Source organism: Vombatus ursinus, unplaced genomic scaffold, assembly GCF_900497805.2.
Source record: "Vombatus ursinus unplaced genomic scaffold, bare-nosed wombat genome assembly UNPS02005659.1, whole genome shotgun sequence".
Classification (NCBI taxonomy): domain Eukaryota; kingdom Metazoa; phylum Chordata; class Mammalia; order Diprotodontia; family Vombatidae; genus Vombatus; species Vombatus ursinus.
Window position 1 is genome coordinate 5,095,649 of NW_020945437.1, and position 22,631 is coordinate 5,118,279.

The 22,631-nt window shown below is 37.6% G+C and overlaps 1 protein-coding gene across 2 annotated transcripts in view; it reads left to right on the top strand.

The window, feature by feature from the left end:
* NOX4 (NADPH oxidase 4) overlaps positions 1-22,631 on the top strand; it is a 223,993-nt gene that overhangs the window by 190,520 nt on the left and 10,842 nt on the right. For both annotated transcript variants that reach the window (XM_027848190.1, XM_027848191.1), the window contains 3 exons: positions 10,494-10,613; positions 18,542-18,650; positions 22,425-22,493. In XM_027848190.1, the coding sequence (XP_027703991.1) occupies positions 10,494-10,613; positions 18,542-18,650; positions 22,425-22,493 (298 nt within the window). The remainder of the gene's footprint in view (positions 1-10,493; positions 10,614-18,541; positions 18,651-22,424; positions 22,494-22,631) is intronic.

Genomic DNA, 22,631 nt, shown 5'->3' on the forward strand with positions numbered 1-22,631 from the left:
TCTTCTTCTTCTTCTTCTTCTTCTTCTTCTTCTTCTTCTTCTTCTTCTTCTTCTTCTTCTTCTTCTTCTTCTTCTTCTTCTTCTTCTTCTTCTTCTTCTTCTTCTTCTTCTTCTTCTTCTCCTTCTCCTTCTCCTTCTCCTTCTCCTTCTCCTTCTCCTTCTCCTTCTCCTTCTCCTTCTCCTTCTCCTCCTCCTCCTCCTCCTCCTCCTCCTCTTCTCCTCCTCTTTCTTCTTTGTCTTCATCTTCATCTTCTCTCACACACACAATCAGATCTCACTTATATATTTTTGAGGGAATAGGAAATTTCAGTAGAAGCAAACCAACCCATGATACCAAATGTTACAGGTCTTTTTATTTTATTTTAGTTACCTCATACAAGGGAACACATTTAACTTTAGATTAAGGATGGGGCAGAGGAGCAGAGATTCAGCAAGATGATCTTTACCTGAGTGATAAGCCTACAGCTGCACCTTTAGAGAGGGCAGTGTACCTAAAATCTCTTTCTTGAATTTTATGTTCCAACAGGAGAAGGAAGAATATTGATCATCTAAGTCAAGGTTGCCCACCTACCCTGGTACTCAGTTTATTCCAGACTCTGGGTCAGTTCTCTAGAATCATGTGTGATTTTAGAAAGAGCTAGGTGTATTATAGAGAGGAGAGGGCTCTTACTCTGGCACATCCTATAGGTTTTACACTTAGGATATCACAGGCAAGAAGGTACCAAATAATGAGATTGAATAACAGTTTCTAGTATCACGTTTCCAGAGGAGGTACCAGGTAGGAGGAGTCTTTATTTTTAGACCCGAGAGAACTTGTTTCCAGAAAAGTCTAGGCTCATCTACTGATTCAGAATTAATGCTATTTTACTTGTAAATGAAGATGAAATAAAAAAGAAGTAAGACTTTGTGAATGGTCATTGCTTTCACAAAAAGTTAACCTTGTCTAATCGCATTGCAGAATTAATGGATTCAGAGAATTGGGGGGGGGGGAGTAAGGACTCCTGCCATCCTTTTCTAGGATGTGTAAGGTTACAGACAAAGGAACACTATCTGTGTATCCACACACTGGCTCAGGCTAATGAAGTGTGGAGTTGGTTTCACCTTCACTTATTTGCTGTCTGACCTTGGACAGACACATTAGATTTCTGTACCTCAGCCATATGCATAATGAGGATAACATATTATTCTTTTAAAGATACTAAGAGCTAAGGATGGGATAAAAGTTGTCACCCTTCATAAGTTAAAGGCATTATATTTTTATATTAAGTGACTTAAAATATGTAAAGTGCAGTTTGGAAAGTTCTCTCATATGGCTCCCTAAGACATTTCCAGATGTTGCTGAGCAGTCACTTGCCAGTCATTATGCAGCTGTCATTACCACCCTGATGGAAAACTGCAGTGACTCACTTTATGCCCAAGAGCATTTCAGAGAAGAACAACCAACTTCCCTTCTCTAAGATCCTTTGAATCAAAGTCATCCCCCTTCCTTATTTTTGGAGTTAACTCCACTCTTTGACCACCAACAGGTTTCTCACAAGATGACCTACATATAATATTTATTTATTGTCTGATTCTAGCAGTTCTTTATAGAATTGAGGACAATCAATTCCAAGAAAGAACTCCTGCATACATATGTTGATTGTTGTTGTTCAGTCGTTTCTGTCACATCCAAGTCTTTGTGAACCCATTTGGGGTTTTCTTGGCAAAGATACTGGAGTGGTTTGCCATTTTCTTCTGCAGCTCATTTTACACATGAGAAACTGAGGCCAACAGGGTTAAGTGATTTGCCTAGTGTCATATAACTAGTAAGTCTCTGAGGCCAGATTTGAACTCATGAAGATGAGTCTTCCTGATTCCAAACCCAGAGCTCTATCCACTGTGCTCACCTAGCTGCCACATATGCTCATCAACTGGATATTTATGCAAGGTGTGTATTTGCTTTGGGAAAGATTATTGACTTTTTAAATCGGGTTGCCCAGGATTCAGGGACCACAATTGACCTTTTATATCTCAAAGGCCAAGTGTGTGAAGAACTTTCACATAGTCCATAGAGGTCCACACTTAGAGTCAGGAAGGCTTGGACTCAAATCCCACCACTGGCATGTGCTGGCTGTGTGACCCTAGAAAAGTCATTTAACTACTCATTGTTCCCAGTTAACTCTGGCAGAGCCAAAGTTAATATTCATTGGTAGAATTTCTTCCCTGGGAATTCCCTATAACAATGAGATCACAGATGTGGTCCATAGAACTTCAGTAGATGATATGAAAGATATCAGCAAAATAGAACTATATACACAAAAATCACATGATTTTTGAGCTCAAAGTAATGACCTGTTTCAACCCACACCTGGAAAAGAATTCTTTTTGCAAAATCTACAAGCTGACAGCTGGCCATCTATTTTTTGTTTGTAGATTTCCAGTGATGGGAAACCTAATACCTCTATTAATATTAGTACAAATTTATACAAGCCTTGAGGCTTCCTTTGTCAGGTTTCTAAACATTATCCAATAGAGGGAAAACACATGGGGGCTGGATTAATCAGGGGCTCTTAATTAGTTGTTGTTATAGACCCCTTTGGCAAAGTACTGAAGCCCAAATGGGGTTTTCAAGTTCATGGACTCCAGGTTAAAAATCGTTGGGGTGGTCTCTACTATCACATCTGTCTAAATCTATAATTGTTTGAACCCTGATTTTAGAGGTGAGAAGGACTTTAGCACTGAAAAACATGATATATCAAACAACAATCAAGAGAAATGCTTTCCTGAGGTTAGTTCCACCCCCTAGTATCAGGTAATTTGTATTTTGGATGGAAGTCCATATAAGTGTATTTGAGAAGCAGCATGACTTAACTCAAGTACCATCATTTAAAATTTCTTATCCTTTCTCTGTATTTTGCTTTGTGACTTTTATTAGCTTCCTTAATCTCAATGATCTATCTTCATTTCTTCGTTTTCTGGAAAGAACCAAGTTAGTCTTGATACCTGGGAAATATTTAGTTAATTCAGAAACTTCTTGAGTAGTTAGTCCATTCCCTATTTCATACAACCAGCCACTTTGACAGCCTGAATACTTTATGCTAGTAATCTATGAAGGGGGATTTCAGGAATTGGATTCAGAAAGAATTTAGCATATGTTAGTTTTTTATGAGATCCCAAAAGGCCAGATAGTGAGATAGTGTTATGTAAAGTGTGTGTGTGTGTGTGTGTGTGTGTATGAGAGATATAGACATAGAGAAATGCAGAGGGATGAAGAGAGAGAGATAGAGAGACACAGAGAGAATTTGTAAAATTTGTAAAGAAATTGTAAATTAAAAATTATGCTTGAGAGTATATCATTGGTGTCTCCTTAAAGATATTCAAACAGTTGGTTTATTGCCAGCCTCATAAAGTCCCAGCTACTAATACTTAACTATTTCAGTGTTTCCTTGAAATAAGATATCTGGCCTACTAGCTGATCACATAAATGATATTCTAGTTCCAAAGACCCTCATGTCTATAGACATTGTAGCTCTTGTCTGATATGCCCCCCTTTATTTCCTCTACCTCTTAGAATCCTTATCTTTTCTTTGGAACACCTCTGGCATTCCTTCCTGAGGGAGACTTTCTGATCCCCTGTGGTTAGTACTTTCTACTTCTTGAAATTACTTTAAGTGGCTTTATATATACTTTGAATTTGCTTATTTCTATGCATGCTATAGCCTCACAGTGGAATATAAGCTCCTTGAAGACAAGAGATTTGTTCCTTTGGTATTTTTGTCCCCAATGCTAGCACCATATCTGGTACTGTTGAGCTGAATTAAGAAATGAGAGTGATGGGGTATGGGCCCAAGCTGAGACTTTTGCCCCTCACCCCAAAAAGAATCTGGGTCCTGTTTGTCTATGGGTCCCAAAAAACCCTTAAACTTTCTTTGACCTCACTCACTTGATCAAAGAAGTCTCAAGTGGTTGCCTGAGGCTATAATCCACTCACCTGATCTTTCCTTATCTCTTATTCTTATTCCAATGGACCTCTTCTCTCTTATCCTAGGCCCTATCTCCCTTTGATATCCTAATAAAGTCTAGTCTTGTCCTTTGTTCTTGCCCTATCTTCCAGTTTTTTGTTACCCTAATAAAGCCTAGGGATGACCCTATTCAACCTCCTAGATCCTCCCATCAGAATTCTCCCTAAACTCCTCTACCAGTCACTCCAGCTTCAGGATCTTCCTCCCAGCCCCTCCTTCCATCACCCCAAATTACTTGACTGTATATAAGATACACCCTGGCCCCCATTTAAGGGCTGAGATTTCCTCATGCCCTCTCATCCTTACAAGTGTCAATAATGTTCAGATTCCTTAAGAGTCTGACCTGTATGGTTCATCTGTAATAAACCTTGTCTTTGGTTGAAAGAAAACTTGGGTTGAATTCATTTGGACAGGACCCACATGTTGTGATTTCGGAGTCCCAGAACCCCTAGCATCTACACCTCAACAAGAGGATAGAGATATAGTGGAGCTGAATCACAGTGAGCTTTGATTGTGAAAAGTGAAAGAGAGGTAATCATTCTTTCCATCAGAATACTTCCAGGTGAAGGCAATTGTCCAACTCTTTTAGCAAAAGGAAATTAGTCGTAGGTTTATTAAAATTATGATTTAACTACCAATTTCCATCTTCAGATAGTCTTCTGAAATCGAGACTTAATGGGCAGGAGACATATAGTATTACTTTGTTTTTTTGACTCCTCTTCATGGCCTACCAAAAGTATGGTGTGCAGAGGTTTCCAAAGTGGGTGATACTGCCCCCTGGGGGTGCTGGAATGATCCAGGGGGGTGGTAGTAGCTTCAGGTGTAATTGGGGGGCATTGCATAAAAATAAGGGGGTGGTGGAAGCGTAAGGAAAGAAAAGAAGAAAATTTTGAAAAACTATTTGTACATGTTCCATCTGTGTAACAGAGTTTATACTCTGTTGTGTAAGAGTTAAAGTTATAGTGATAACATTATTTTCCAAATAAACACACAAAATGCAATTATACCTGATCAGTGGTCAAGTCCACTGACAGGTCTTAACAAACAAGTGTTGGCAGGTGAGCATGTCACATTGTCGAGAAGTCCAGCATGCATTAACAGGAATATGTAGTGTAAAGATTTGTTTACAATACAATACCAGATGGTTACATGACACAATATTGCATCATCAAATTTTCAATGCAGGAAAAAAAGACCCCACAAGTTTACAATAATTTATTAAATTTAAGATGATTCATTTCAAAATATTTTATATTTTTTGAAATGATGCAAATTTTTAAAAAGTTAAAGGATTAAAGATTTCCAGGGAGGGGCACTGAGTATTTTTTTTTTAAAGGGGGCAGTAGACCAAATAAGTTTGGGAACCTCTGGTGTAGAGGATGTCCTATGTCATAGCAATGAGAAATTCTAATTTTTTTCTAAATGTTGTGGGAAAATTTTTTTCTAAGTTCCTTGTGTTGAGTACCGCCCTACATACACACACACACACACACACACACACACACACACACACACACACACAAAAGGCTGATTTCATCTATATTGAAAGGTTTACTGGTTTACCTGTCACTCCAAATCTCCTAATATGGATTGAAAATTCAGATTTGTTTTTCCAGTTGAAAATCAGCCATATTGTTTGCTCATGAGGAGCACATAGGATATTTCTTAGGGAGTTTGCTGCTCATGCTTATTCTTCTTCTATCTTGCTACTACCAGTAAGCTTCAGGGAGTGAAAATGCATATATATCTAGGAGAGAATTTAGATCAATTGGGGATTGGTATGGAAAAGGAAACAAAAAACAAAAACAATCCCTAAGTGTTGAAGTTTTAGCAACAAAGTTAAAACCAGCAAAGGAAGCACTCTGGAGAAAAAAAAAAAGAAGAATAGGTTTCTCTGGCACTAATACAAAAACTAAGCTCAATGATAACTTGACCGGCATCTATAAGTCTTTTGTTGTTGTTGGTTAGTTATATTAGTCCTGTTTGACTCTCCCATTTCATGATCCCATTTGGGGTTTTCTTGTCAAATCCTGGAGTGGTTTGCCTTTTCCTTCTCCAATTCATTTTACAGATGAAGAAACTGAGGCAGGTAGTCAAGATTAGGTGACTTATCTAGGGTCATGCAGCTAGTGTCTGAGGCCAATCTGCACTCAGATCTTCCTGACTTCAGGCCCAGTGTTCTATCCATTGTGTCAGCTAGCTGACCCTATAAACCCTTAGCACTTCATTAAGAGCTGCCTCCAGGTAACTGAGACTTACCTAAAAGACAATATTTCTTTACCCTAAGAATTTTTCTTGGCAGTTTCAGATTTTCCAAAAATATGGTAAAACAACTGCCTACAAGTTAAATATGCACTCCTTTGTTTGAGATTGAGAGTCTCTCCTAGTCTGTCTCCTACTAATTTTTTTCAGATTTTTTTCGTGTTACTTTACCTTCTATATTCTCAGTTCCTGCTGAATTTAATGCTTGCTCTTTCCTGTTTATGGCTGTCCTTTTTCCACTTCTGGGACTTTAATCAGGCTGCTGCCCATGTCTGGAATGCTCTCAATTCCCACCTCTGGCTTTTAGAATCCCTAACTCTTTTCCAGGCTCAGCTTAAATACTACCTTCTACTAGAGACCTTTTTTGATTACTCCAATTATTAGGCCTTCCTTATCCCTAATTTCTCTTTCTCTCTCTCTTTCTCTCTCTCTCTCTCTCCTTCCCCCCCCCCCACTGTCTTTTGAGGCAGCTAGGTGGTTCAGTGAATAGCACTGCACCTGGTTTCAGAAACACCTGAGTATAATAAGTCCAGCCTCAGAAAACTACCAACCAAATGACCCAAAGGGCAAGTCACTTAATTTCTTTCTGCCCCAGTTTCCTTATTTGTAAAATGAGGCTAATAATAACACCTACCTCCCAAGGTTGGTGTGAAGACCAAATGGGAAAATATTTGTAAAGTGCTTTGCAAGTCTTGAAGTTCTATATAAATGCTAGCTATTATTTTAATAATATAGTGTCCACACAAAAAGGCCACCTTATAAAGGAGAGGACCTTTTAACCCAATTCTTTTTTTTTGTTTTTGTTTTTTTTCAGAGTGTTGTTCATCTTTTTTTTATTAATAAATTTATTTATTTTTAGTTTTCAACATTTGCTTTCACAAGATTTTGAGTTCCAAATTTTCACCCAATCTTGCACTTCTCCCCACTCCAAGATGGCATGCATTCTGAATACCCCTTCCCCTAGTCTGCTTTCCCTGCTATCTCTCCCCTCCCTTCCCCTTCTATTTTCCTGTAGGGCAGGATAGATTTCTGTACCCAGTTTCCTGTATTTCTTATTTCCCAGTTGCATGTGAAAACATTTTTTTAAACATATGTTTTTAAAACTTTGGGTTCCAAATTTTCTCCCTTCCTCCCTCCCCACCCACCCTCATTGAAAAGGTAAGCAACTCAATATAGGCTATATATGTGCAGTTATGCAAAACACTTCCATAGTAGACATGCTGTGAAAAACTAACTCTATTTCCCTTAATCCTATCCTGCCCCCCATTTATTCTATTCTTCCTTTTGACCCTGTCCCTCCTCAGAAATATTTGCTTCTGATTACCCCCTTTCCCAATCTGCCCTCCTCTCTATCATCCCCCTACTCTCTTGTCCCCTTCCCCTCCTATTTTCCTGTAGGGTAAGACAGATTTCCATACCCAATTGAGTGTGTATGTTATTTCCTCCTTAAGTCAAAACCTATGAGAATAAGATTCACTCCTTCCCTCTCACCTTCCCCCTTTTCCCTTCCACTGTAAGAGCCTTTTCTTTTCTGTTTTGTTTTTTTTTGTGAGATAATTTACCCCATTCTACCTTTCCCTTTCTCCTTCTCCTAGCATAATCCTCTCTCACACCTTAATTTTATTCTCCAGATATGACCCCTTCATCTTCAACTCACCCTGTGCCCTCTATCTATCTATCTATCTATCTATCTATCTATCTATCTATCTATCTATACATACATATAATTTTTTCCCTCTAACTACCCTAATACTGACAAAAGTCTCATGAGTTACAAATATCATCTTTCCATAAAGGAATGTAAACAGTTCAACCTTAATAAGTCTCATGATTTCTCTTTCCTGTTTACCTCTTCATGTTCCACTTGAGTCTTGTATTGGAAAGTCAAATTTTCTATTCGGCTCAGGTCTTTTCATCAGGAATTCTTGAAAGTCCTCTATTTCACTGAATGACCATTTTTCCCCCTGCAGGATTATACTCAGTTTTGCTGGATAGGTGATTCTTGGTTGTAATCCTATCTCCTTTGCCCTCCGGAATATTATATTTCATGCCCTGTGGTCCCTTAATGTAGAAGCAGCTAAATCTTGTGTTATCCTGATTGTGTTTCCACAGTACTTGAATTGTTTCTTTCTGGCCACTTATAATATTTTCTCCTTGACCTGGGAACTCTGGCATTTGACTACAATATTCCTAGGAGTTTTCCTTTGGGGATCTCTCTCTCTCTCTCTTTTTTAATATTAGTTGGGGATCTCTTTCAGGAGGAGATTGGTGGATTCTTTCAATTTCTATTTTGCCCTCTGGTTCTAAAATATCAGGGCAGTTTTCCTTGATTATTTCTTGAAAGATAATGTCTAGGCTCTTTTTTTGATCATGGCTTTCAGATAGTCCAATAATTTTAAAATTCTCTCTCCTGGATCTATTTTCTAGATCAGTTGTTTTTCCAATGAGATATTTCACAGTGTTTTTTAATTTTTCATTCTTTTGGATTTGTTTTACAGTCTTTTGGATTTGATTTCTCATAAAGTCGCTAGTTTCCAATTGCTCTATTCTAATTTTTAAGGAAGTATTTTCTTCAGTAATCTTTTGGACTTCCTTTTCCATTTGTCCTATTTTGCTCTTTATGGCATTCTTCTCTTCATTGGCTTTTTGGACCTCTTTTACCATTTGGGTTAGGTTATTTTTTAAGGTGTTGTTTTCTTCAGTATTTTTTTGGATCTCCTTTAGCAAGCTGTTGACTTGCTTTTCATGATTTTCTTGCATCACTCTCATTTCTCTTCCCAGTTTTTCCTCTACTTCTCTTACTTGCTCCTCAAAATCCCTTTTGAGCTCTTCCAAGGCCTGGGACTGATTCATATTTTTCTTGGAAGTTTTGGATGTAGGAGGTTTGACTTTGTTTTCTTCTTCTGGTTGTATGTTTTGATCTTCTTTGTCACCAAAGTAAGATAATATAGTCTGACTCTTTTTGCGCTGCTTGCTCATGATCCCAACCAATTACTTGAGTTTTAAACTCTTTGTTGAGGTAAGAATCTGTTTCCAATGTGGAGAATGTACTGTCCCAAGCTTTGGGGGTTTGTACAGCTGTTTTCAGAGATACTTCTAGGGACCCGAAAACTTTCAGTTCTTCCAAGGTACTATGATAAGGGGCGAGGTGTTTCCTCTCCACCACCACAAGAAGCTCCACCAAGCCAGCGCTCCTCCTAGCCCCAGGACCACCCCTCAGAACTGTGACCCAGATCCAAGTACGGGCAAAGCAAGAGATCCCTGCCATCCCCCTCTGATCAGCCACTGAATTCCCCCTCAGTCTGTGGGTGGGAAGCTCAGGAAAAAGCTGCTGACCTCGGGGTGGCTGAGACCTAGCTTCTTCTCTTACCACAGTCACAGACTTTTCCCACTGACCTTCTAAGTTGTCTTTGGCGTTAGTTGGTTGAGAAGTCTGGAAGCCACCACAGCTGCCCGCGATTCAGCCCTCTGAGGCCTGCTCCAGGGTCACTGTGGCCTGTGTGAACTGCGCTCCTCTCCCAGCCTGGCGCAATATACCTTCCCGATCAGCCATCCAGGTTGTCTTGGGCTGGAAATTTGTTTTACTCTGGTTTTCTTTGTGGGTTCTGCTGCTTTAGAATTTATTTAAAGCCATTTTTTATAGGTATTTGGAGGGGTTTGGGGAGAGCTCAAGCAAGTTACTGCCTTCCCTCTGCCATCTTGGCTCCACCCCTTCCTTTTAATTCAATTCTTTAGATGATTTAGAAAGCAAAACCTGTGGGATTGAGATTATATTGTAAACTTTTCCTTGTTTCTGTGCTTTGCTTGCCCAAATCCTCCACTGTGTTTTTCCCTTCTCAAGTGCTAAAAGTGTATACATACAATAAGCATTCAATATAATATACGATGGAATTAAGAAACTCCAGAGCAGGGAATATTTTTTCATTAAATACTATGTAGTCATGAAAGATGAAAGCATGAGATTCAAAGGGCTTTATCTTGTCCTTAGCATACCTCATTACCTCCTTTACCTTACCTCTTTCCATATTCTTGATTAATGATTCCTTTCAAAATTGACAAACTTGGAACTAATATCTCTTCCCTCTGTGGGTTGATCTGCTTTCTAAGTATTAGGCTAAGGTCATAGCTGTCTTGAGGTGAAGGAATGAAATGCTTCATTCTGCATGCATCATACACATTTAAATTTAATTTTCCTAGTTTATACCTTCCATATCTCTTTCTTTTCTGCAGGCTATACATCGATGGACCTTTTGGGAGTCCCTTTGAGGAATCGTTGAATTATGAGGTCAGCTTGTGTGTGGCTGGAGGCATTGGAGTGACTCCTTTTGCATCAATACTCAACACACTGCTGTATGTCACTTTGATGTATTGTATAAGCCTTCTAGTCAATGTTTAGTCAAATAGAATGCTGTTACTATTTCAAGAGATTATCTCTTTACTGTATGTAGTGCCTTTAAGACTTCAGCCTTTAGAAGAATAAATAACCAAAGTTGTTAGCTAAGGAGGGAATAATGCTGCAAGTGGTATTATAGTGGGGCTACAGACAAAGTGAAGGTATAAACATGCTCCACAATGTCTCATGTCTTTGCATTTGGTTCATAACCAACAACCTGCTCTCACACTATAAATATCTAAGTGATTTGTGATAAATTACCACCACAGTTATATTCATATTCTCTCAAGGGATAACCTTTTCCAGAAGAAATACACTTCTACTTACCAATCTTAACTTACATTCCTATCCATAGCATTTCCAAACCACCCACTCACGAGATAACATATCCACACTTGTGTGATATTTATACTACCTGCCTTTTTACAATAATTACCCTTTCAGATCTTTAACATAGCCATTTACTTAATAAGGCAAAATAAATAATATTACAGATATTAATATATTAAAGAAAATGTATAAATGATAAAATGTAATATAATATACATATAAACCTCTATTATACTGTACAAACAGTACACTCCAGTGAGTGGACATATACTTAAAGAAATATGGTAAGGAAGCTCATAAAGGAGGAAAACTCATGTGCTTGGGGTTAGCCACAATTTTTGATTGCAGATTTTAATGCTATTGATCCATTTAGGAACGTCTGTTCCACATCAAAATACTTCTCTGCTCATTGCTTGACTGTTGATTCTTACCACTCTTCAGCTGGCAAAATGCTATTCTCTCCTTGAACGCAGCACTCTTTTAGTTATCTATCACCATTAAAACGGCATCCAAAAAAGTGTTAGTTTTTAACATGAATAATAGTTCTCTTTAAGTTAAAGAACTATAAAGCCTGTCAAACTGGCTATCTCTGGGCTATACAGACCAGACCAGTCCACTATTCACTCACTCAGATTTTGTGTTGTCTAGTTGGAATGGACAGAAGCACAGTTCAGGTCACAGAGGTGGGGAACTTGCAACCTCGAGGCCACATGTGGCCTTCTAGTTCCTCAAGTGCAGATCCAAGTTTGAATTCAGTGAAAGGACTACACTTGAGGACCTAGAGGTGCAGGTTCCCCACCTCTGGTTTAGGATGACTCTTTAGACTAGCTCACCAGTATGCCAAAACAACTCAAATCACTCTCTCATTTTGCTTTCAAGCCAGAGGTAGCAGCAGCATAGAGGAAGTCCTCATGAGCAGCTTTGCTGTCTCTAACTCTAGGTCATGGTGAAAGGCTATAGCTATCCCAGAGGCTCTTGGTCAGTAAAGTCAATTCTCTTCCTACCAATCAAGAATCAATCAGGGGAAGTATTCTATTTATTGAATTTTTTCAACTGCCACAGAGCAAACAGAGCATCTTTCAACACCCAACACACTTCCCCTCCCTATTCAATTCTTCTTATGTTCCAATGTCATGTTCTTCTCTTGGATTTCTTTACCTGTAAGTCACTATCATTCAGTGAATTATTTGAGTCTCCTGATTCTCAATGATTTACCTTTCATTTAGAAAGTCATAGCATGCTAACTTTCCCATTTCATATCAATAGTCCTTTTTAAATCATACCTCAGTCTCTAAATGTTTGTATGATTTCTCTTTTTAAAATATATTAACCTCAGTCATAAAACATGTATAGATCTGAGTTCCTCATCTTATTTACAGTTCTACAAGCTTCAACACAGTCATCGATCTCTTTGGTGCCCTTGAAACTGTGTTACTTTATACTCACATTTCTCTAGTTTTTAATAAATAAATTATCTCTATCTGCCTCTTTATAAATTAAACTGTTGAACTAAGTCATCATTCTACATTGTTCATAAGGAAATTGTGTCTTTATATTCATACCACAGATCATTTTCTGTCCCAAACTGTCCAGATCCTGTCTGAAAGTTATTGTGCTTCATAAGCATATACTAGCACTAGAGTAAAACAAAATTATTTTTCTACTCATTATGTATCAGAATGCTGGCATTAATGCTTGGCAATATTGTGTATATTTGTTGATGAATATAAAAAAATCTTTTACACAAATGCATCTTTTCTGAAATTGTCATCATTTAACTGCTTCATATGAAAACGGCCTTAGAGATACAGCGTACTTTACCCAGGCACTGCTGATCTGGACTTTGGAAGGCTTAAATCTCACTCCACAGATTCCCAATCATGTGACTTTCTGGATTAGCATTCTAGGATGGCACATTCTTCTCTTTACCCTTTCCATCTAATCTTTTTCCATTGTCTGCAAGTGAACCATATGCTTTCTGGGAAAAAAAAATTGATACTACCCTCTTGTTCCCCCAGTGAATGTCTAAGAAATGACACAAAACCAAATTACTCCTACCCATCTGTGAAGATAGCCGGCTTCCCATATTTAAATTTATCTTTAGAAGAATAACATCATAGGAAAACTGATTTAGAACTAAATAAGACTTTAAAAGTAATTGTGTCCAGGCTAATTTTGCAGATGAGGAAAGTTAGTCACAAGTAATCTGGGTGACTTGTCCAAGTCTTCACAGATAGTAAATGGCAGGTATGATTTGAACCCAGGGTTTTCAATTCCAAATCTCATACTTCTTGTACTGTGCCACTTTGCTAACTCTCAATAAAATCAGATTCCTTTTAATAAGGGAGGAAATGAGAAGAGGATGCTTGGTCTATCCTGATTCATAGTCTTACTAATCATGGGTGAAAGAACTTGAAGCTATGTTCTTTTGTCTCCAAGTCCTATAAGCTTCCTCTTAAGCCATCTGTGAAACAAATTCCAGGGCTCTAGTATTCAACACTTTTTCCTCCCAGGACCTCAGTATTACTGGCTAACTGGGATCATAGGATTTTGATCTGGATGGGAAATTAGAGAGCATCTATTTCCTTGTTTTACAAATAAATTGTGGCCCAGAATGGTAAAATAACGTTCTCCACAGGTATATATACAGTAGTAGCAATGAGTCAGAATTCAACCTCAGGCCTTCTGAGCCCCAATCCCATATTTTTTTCCATTACAATGTGCTACCCAATTACTAGATGCCAGCCCAATTTATTGTTGCCTATAATGTCCAAATTCTACTTCAATCAATACATAATCTCCTCTGGGATGGGGGGAAGCATCACAGTGAGGTAGAAAGAATATATTGGATTTGAGGAGGACATACGTTGGATTCCCAGCTCTGCTACTCATAAATTTTATTGTCCTTGGGAAAGTAACATAACTTTTTTAAATCACACTTTGCTCATCTATAAAATAGTGAGGATGGTGGATTATATTAGAGAACTAAGCTTCAAAGATCCATTTCAGCTCTAAGTCCTTTGATCCCCTCACCTCATGGGTATGAGAAAAAAAAAGTAAGCCTTGTCTTGTAAGAATATAAGACAGTAGATAATATAAAAGGCACTTCACGGGCTTTAGCACAAAGCCTCAAACTTTAGCCTAGCAGTAATAAAGCAACATTTATTCATCACATACTTTTTCTGGAATATTGTGCTGGCTGACTAAGCTCTATCTGGCTAACAGTATTCTGGCTATAAGGAGTAAGAGAGGCAGCATGTTGTACTGTTGATTTTGCTGTCAGAAACACTTGGGTCTTGCCTCTGAAACATAACTATGTGACCATGGACAACTCACTTAATGCTCCAGGCAACTCTCAGATACTATAAATTATAGTCCAGTAGCATATCTGTGTTGATGTAGGGAGTTTGCACACTAATATTTCCCAACACCAATGAAATCATAGACACAGGCCAAAAAAAAAAAAGGTTAAAAAAGAGACCTATCGATAGAATCAAAAGAAAGGAGTAATGGAGAGATTAAAAAAAAGAAAGAAGAGAAGTAGGTAGGGAAGGAGGAAAGAAAGGAGTGAGGGAAGGAGGGATGAAGGAAAGAAGGAAAGAAAAAAAACAAAAGAATGGGGAAGGAATGAAGGAGGGAGGGAGGGTGGAAGGAAGGAAGGAACGAAGGAAAGAAGGAAGGAAAGAAATTCTACTCAGGAGCTAGATGACTCCAGCTACAGTTTCCTACTTTTTTCTACCTACTGAGTAGCTACCTATTTTTCCAAATAATTACTTTAATAATTACTATTGCTTAGACATAGACTCCCACTTGTAATCTCATTTTGGTTTCATAACCCTATAGCAGTCATTTTGAGCCTGACTCTGCTACTTACCTCCTGGTGGTCAAAGTACATGATGACATTTGGTACCTGCAGACAGTATCAAGTCATTTCCATTTTTTTTTTTTGAAGAAATTCTAGCAGGTGTAGAGCTATAAGCTAGTTTACTGAAAGATATATTATTCATAACCACTGTTAAATATTCTTTCCCTCTTCACTCTAACACAGCCTAGCCTTGCCCATGTAACATTTTTTTGGACTTCAGGCAGGATCAGAAATTATATTTCGTCTCTCTCTCCCCCCTACACACCTCAGATTTCCTTAGTAAACACTTAGGGATTGGAGACAGGGATTGGGATTAGACCTGTGATTTCTCTGTTATAGGTTTCTCCTGGGAAAGGAAATTCCCTCTGAGGCTTGTACCTTCTCCTTTTCCCACTATACCCCTGCCCCCCAAAAAGGTGATGGACTATTTAAGTTTTTTTTTCTTTTGTGAAAATCAAATAGAATAAGAAATAAATGGGTCCGCAATTTGACCCAGCTAATTTATTTTTACCAAATGACAGAAAGCAGAACTATTCAGTCTCTATTTTGACTGTATCCTCTATATTGGAAAAAAAATCCATCAATTTGAGATATCAACATTGGAATAAAATCTTTTGAGAAGTTGTGAATTCCTTGTCATTGTGAGTATTCAAACAAAACATTGATGGCCATTTGGCAGGTCTGTTTTTAGTGGCTACGTGCATGAAGTAAGAAATTACACTAGATGACTTTTTTTAACTCCAAGATTTAATGATCCTTTGTTATTCTCCCATTGACATAGTGGCAAGTAGAAACAAGGTAAATGTTGTATTCCATAGCCTAAAAAAATATTGTGAAAATCATAAATCTAGGCATCATCATAGGAGGTTGGGGCTTAGAACTTCTTGAAATTGGATTTTATTTTATTTTTATAAATAGAGTGGGAAATAATGGAGTGGGATACTTTAGAATTTTTTAAGAACAAAATCAGTTGTGATCCTGGGGATATAAGTATTTTGTGATGAGTCAAGTTGCACATGTCATGATGAAGACTCAAGACCACAGTAACCCATGGGGATCTATTTTTCAAATGTTTGCTTGTGGTTCATAAATACCTTCTTCTAGTTCTGATGATTTTCTGCATTTCCTTTTTCTTAATACTTAGTATGGAGAAAGTTGCATTCAATGACAATGCATTCAATTTCAAGGGGCACTATTAGTCTTTTTATAAGAACAAAATGTAAGCTAGAAACAAATGAGCTCCTCTATTGTCGTATAAAAGAATCCTAAATTTATAGTACATAAAATATTATGACCTGAAACATCAATTTTTTGAAAACTGGATTGGCCCCCTCCAAATGTCTAAAAGTTTTAATCTTCTTAATTAGACATAGACCATTGTCAGTGGAGATAGAATGTTCAATGTGTGGTCACTTTTTTTTTTTTTTGGTGAGGCAATTGGGGTTAAGTGACTTGCCCAGAGTGACACAGCTAGTGAGTGTTATATGTCTGAGGCTGGATTTGAACTCAGGTCCTCCTGACTCCAGGGCCAGTGCTTTATCCACTGTACCACCTAGCTGCCCCTGTAGTTGCTTTTAAAAAGCACATATCTCAGTCTCAGTATCAAAGTAAAGCTAATAGTTTGATCAATACAATGATCAAAGACAATTCCAAAGAACTCATGATGAAAAATGCTATCCACTTCCAAAGAGAAAATTGATGAATTCTGAAAGAAATTAAAGCATGATTTTCATTTATTTATTTATTTATGTTATTTTTAATAGCATGGCTAATATGGAAATATGTTTTATATAACTTCTCATGTATAGTTGATATGATATTGATTTCCTTGTCAATGGTTGGGGAGGGGCTGGAGGAAGGGAGATAATTTGGAAGTCAATTTTTTTTAAATCAGCATTAAAAATAAATGTTTTAAAAAATATAAGTGTACAGCTAAAAAAAAATCAGACTTCCTCCACCAGAAATGTTAGTTTACTTATTTTCACTAGTAGTTTTGTGTATTATGCATATCAAAGAGTATAATCCCATGTCTCTGTGACTTCTACATGTACAATTTTAATTGAAATCTGTTCAAAATTAGAGAGGATATGCCCATTTGGAAACTTTTATTGAACATAATTGCGCTTCTAATGGAGGCCTGGATCTCAAATTGAATTTAATATGTAGTTTGGCTGCTATCAACAATTTAGCAAGATTTATTAGCCAATTCTTTCAAAAATTCTGGTCAAATGAAATAGTCAGACAATGAGGAAATAGAAATCAGTCAGTATGAAACAGAAACCTCATTTTCTTGTACTCCATGATGTAATCTCTTGTAGTTTTTTTTTTATTATAGATGGTGTAAGTTAACATGTATTATAGCTACTTGAGATAAACTTTGATGTGTCTAAATTCTATGTGTGTGTGTGTGTGTGTGTGTGACAGAGAGAGAGAGATTGAGATTTTAGAATATTAATATTCATCTTTGGGTCCAATATAGAGACTATAATTTAAAATGGCAAAATATATGAAAGACAACAAAATACCTTAAAATAATAAGGAACATTAGTTCTTATTATTTAATAGCTGAATTCCTCTTTATACTATAACATGATTGCTTAAAAAAAATAAAAAAAAATACGAGAAAAATAAAAATAGAGAGCTAGCTCTTGAGCCCTGCTGTGAGGGGTCACCCAGCTGATTCAGACAGGCAAAAATGGAGAGTATCCAAAGGTAAGATCCCTTAACCAGAAAATGTTCTGCCATCAGCTGCTTTAAATTGGAGACTGTCAGCAGAATTTCAAATGGTCTTATTTGGCATAAAATCTCTCAAGAAAAATGTCAGCAGGAAATTACCACAAAAAAAAGTTCCTGTATCTTTCTAAAGTAGACATAAACCTTCACATTAAAAGTCCATTTTGGGGAATGTAAAAATAGAGAAAAAGAAAGAAAAATGTATTCAGGTGTGTTGTGTTTTTCTCTCCTCTCCGTCTATCAGATGCATTGTGTAAATTTGGGGACATTAGAGATACTTAGAAAAATAACTATATTTTTCTAGCCGGAGTAATTTGTTTTCAATTGTGCATTAGAGACTATTTGGACATCCCCTTTGCTGGGAGAACAAATTCTTAACCTCAGAACTACTTCATCATCATAATAAAAAGGAACACAGACTCTTGGAATGTGTGACACTGGAATCCATTACATAGGGGCATTGTGCAATTTTCTCCCCTGAAGATTTTTAAAAGTAGGGTAAACAACCCATTTTCTGGAATGGTTCTTGGGCGGGATTTCTGGGAAGACAGGTCAAGATCAAATGACCTTTGGAGTGAGATTTCTATAGCCACATGATCCAGGGAAATCCAGTTTGTTTTTTCCCCTCTAAGAGTTCAGGATTGGTATTATTCTGATTTATGTGTCAGTTTTTTGCAGTGATTTATCAGACAGGTGATATGTTGATACATAGTAGATGGCCCTCAGGTGTAAATGTTTTACTCTTGGGATTCATGCATCATTACACGGAGGTTTGGTACCAGTGTTTTGTTTTAAACTAATGTGGGGCTTCAGCCACTGATACATCCTCAGAAACCAAGATGTAAATAGGCTTCTCTACTTATTGATTGTTTTCTAATAGCAAGTAAATTTTCTAAGGCATGCCTTTAATTGCTTTTTTGCTGCCTTATACCCTAACATGGCATTTTAATTTTAAAGGGATGACTGGAGACCATACAAGCTCAGAAGACTATATTTCATCTGGGTGTGCAGGGATATCAAGTCCTTTCACTGGTTCGCAGATTTACTCTGTGTGCTGCATAACAAGGTAATTTGGTAAAGAAACAATTGATAGGTGTTCTCCCCCCACCCCCGCCGGGCATAAATGCCAGCTCTTCTTGATACTGGTCTTTCATTTATGCCTTTTAGAGGGCTGTTTAAAAGAATCAGCTGGATTGTTGTCAATAATAACCAATGTGTCAAGAAGCTCTATGAAAAACCAGAGAAAAACAGGGCTGTGGGGTGAAAGGGCAAGGAGAGCATAGTTAGCTTTATCAGGGAAGCACAGTGATTGAATATATAGCCTCAGCATGGTAGTGGAAAAGGACCTAAGATCGCTCATTGGAGCTCAGCCATTCACTTCTGGTGAAACCTGAACCTCTCTACCTTTCAATTTCCTTGTCTGCAAAATGAAGACTAAATGACATCTAAGGTCATCTTCCAGCTCTAAATTGATGGTGTGTCTCCCTAACCCCCAATTATGCTCAAAAAAACATCTTAGAAAAGGGAGAAAGGAATAACTTTTCCATCTTTTTCTAATTGCAAAATTCTGAGATTTTTCTTTGTTATGATTCATTCAGCAAAAATGTTTTAAGTTTCTGTTATGTGCAAAGTATTGTGCTGTTTTACTAATTATAACTGCACATTTCTATTGCACTTCAAGGTTTTCAAAGCTCTTTCTGCATAGAAACCCTGTGAAGGTGCTAACAGCCCTGTTGGCTTCTAAGGAGAATTTTAAATCTATTTGGGTTCTTATTGCCTGCCTTTAGGGAGTACCTGCTCTGCAGGTAATCTGTACACCTGTCCTGAGGAGCTTTGGGGACTGAATATAAAGTGCAATATTTAGCTGTTGTGACTAGGTAGGCACCAAACAATTCAATTCAACAAACATTTTTTAAGCCCTTACTGTGTTTTGAATGGACTGTATACTAAATGCTATCCCTGGTCTTGAGGAAGATTCAAAGTTTAGGTAAGACAAAGTTGTTGCTCCCTGAGGTTACAGTTTAGTGAAAAGAGAAAGTGCAAACATGTGCAATTACAATACATAATAAATGATATATGCTGAGTGTGATAGAGGAACATAACAAAAGTGTTATGTGAGGGCCAAGGGAGAAGGTTGTTAATGACCTGGGGTAGCAAGCAAAGCTTTGTGGAGCAGGTGGCATTTAAATTTGGTTTTCACTAAAAGGTAGGAATTGAAAATTGCAGAGTAAATTAAACGCCATTTTCTGAGTCGCAACTTGTATTTACTTCTTGGTAAATCCCAATAGAATGTATAGAAGCATAGAACCAAAGTAGTTATTAGACCTAAAAGTATGATTCGTTGCTTATGATTAAGAATATGTTATCTCTGTAACTTTTCAAAAATGTGTGTAGATTCCTCATATGCTTCCACCCTAGTTCAGAAGCTGATTGCCTCTCTCCTGGACTATTGCAATTACATCCTAATTGTTCGTGTTTCTTCAAATCTCTTTCTTTTTCAATCTGTTCTCTGCAGCTGTCAAAGTGATTTTCCTAAAATATGGATCTGATCAAGTCACTGCTCAGTAAACTTCACTGGCTCCCTATAACCTTGAGGATCAGATACGGAATCTTCTTTGACATTTTAAAACACCCTAACTCCAACTTACGTTCTAGACTTCTACATTTCTCTACTTACACTCCACTAGCATACCAAACCTCCTTTCTTGCTGTTCCTCACACATGCCATTCTGTCTGCTATATCTGGGCCTACACATAGACTGTATACCATGACTGAAATGTACTCCTTCCTTACCTGTGTCTTCGAATCAATCCCTAGCCTCTTTCAGGGCTGTGTTCAAGTGCAGTATCTTTCATGAGGCCTTTTTTGATGCTACCAGATGGGAATGCCTCCCTTTCAGCCGCTTACTTTGTATTTATTTCACACACACACACACACACACACACACACACACACACACACACACACACGCTCAGTGTATACCTGTGTGTATGTACACATCTTATCTTCCCAGAGACAATGATGGCAGGGATTTTTGTTTTGGCCTTTGTATCCTCTGCATGTACCCTGGTTCCTGGCACATAGTTAGTAGCTAATAAATGCTTGTTGGTTGATTGAATTCTTGCCTGTACTTTCTCATTATTTATTCTCTAACCTTTTGCAGTCTGACTTTTTTTTTTTTTGCCTACCACTCTTAATAAAACAACTCTCTTAAAAGTCTACAATATCCTTTTAGTAACTAGTAACAGATTTTTAATCCTTATTCTTCAGTTCTGGAGGCAGGTAGGTAGTGCAGTGAATATAGCACAGGGCCCGGAATCAGGAAGACCTGTGGTTAAATCCAGCCTCAGCCACTTATTATCTATGTGACCCTGGGCAAATCACTTAACTACTTCCTGTCTCAGTTTCCTCAACAGACACTAATAGTGTTTCCTCTACTGTAAAATGAAGGTTATAATAGCATTTACCTCCCAGGGTTGTTGTGAAGATCAAATAAGATTGTTTTTATAAGGTCCTTTGCAAATCTTAGAGCACTGTATAAATGCTAGGTATTATTTGTTTTATGATTAATTTACTTTCATTGGCTCTTACTTTTTTATCTCCTAAATTGGGTGTTCCATCAAGGGTGTGTCCCTGGCCCTCTTCTAAATTCTCCCTTGGCAATCCCATTCAGTCTCAAGCTTTCAAATGCCACCTCTATGTAGATGACTCCCAAGTCATTATCTCCATCTCTGTCCTCTCTTCTGAGTTCCAGACCTGGAACTAGAATACTTGCATCTAAATGTCTCACCATTACTTAAAACATAATATTCAAGATTGAAGTTTTGATCTTGCCTTTTAGACCTGTTCCTGCATGTTGATTTTACATTTTTCTGTTAGTGGTGCCACCCAGTCTCCCTTATTTGAAACCTTGGGGCTCTTTTTGGCTCTTACCACTGCTCAAAAATGAACTCAGTATGAACTTCCTTCAGCACTATCTCTTAAATCTATTTCCTTTTTTTTTTTTGCCTTCCTACTGTCACCACCATGGTGAAAACCCTCAACAAGACATCATTACAACCCATCTGGATTATTGAAATGACTTTCACTTAATGGAAGGCTATCCATCTCCATTCTCTCTGCCATCTATTTTATCTTTCACTGTTGCCTAATTTTCCTTATGCATCAATATAATTGTATCTCTCCATTGTTACCTGTCAATGAATCACTCAATAAACATTTATTAAATGCTTACTGCTTGTCAAAAACTGTACTAAACACTGGAGATATAAAAAAAAAATTAAAAGCATAGTCCCTGGCCTCAAGGAGCTCACATTCTAACGAGGGAGACAACATGTATGTACATATAAGATATATACAAAGAAGGTAATCTCAGAGAGAAGGCACTAGCAATCCCCTGAATCTCCTGTGATTCCCTAATTTTGTCTTTGTTTACATTGTTTCCTATTCCTGGAATGCTTTTTCTCAGCCTTTTCTTCCACTAGATCATTACAGATTCTTTAATACTAAACTCAAATACCCTCGATTTCTTGATCTCTACTTATATTGTTCTTTGGATATTGACCTCTTCTCAGACATCACATGGCATTTTTGTACCTTTTTTAAATATACTTACAAACTATATGCTCCATAAGGACAGAGACTATATCTTCTCTAAACTTTGCATCTTCCTCAGTACCTAGAACAATATTTTGTTCAGAATTGGATATGTAATATGTAAGTTCCAGATTTTGGCAGAATTTGGAATCAGAAAAACATAGAATTTGTCAGGAAATAATGTGTACAGGAAAAAAATAAAACAATGTGCTGGTATCTTTTTTTTTTTTAATATCCTCCCAGCTTTGGCAGGAGAACCGACCTGACTATGTGAACATCCAGCTGTACCTCAGTCAGACAGATGGAATACAGGTATGTGACTAAGGCTGTCTGAAACTGCAGCAGGCTTATCAGGCCTGTTATGGGGAGATCTGGCATGGCAGCTGAAGCCCTCAGGTAATTAAAACAAGGAGCCATCAAGCAAAAAACCATCTTTTAAGGAATTTTTTA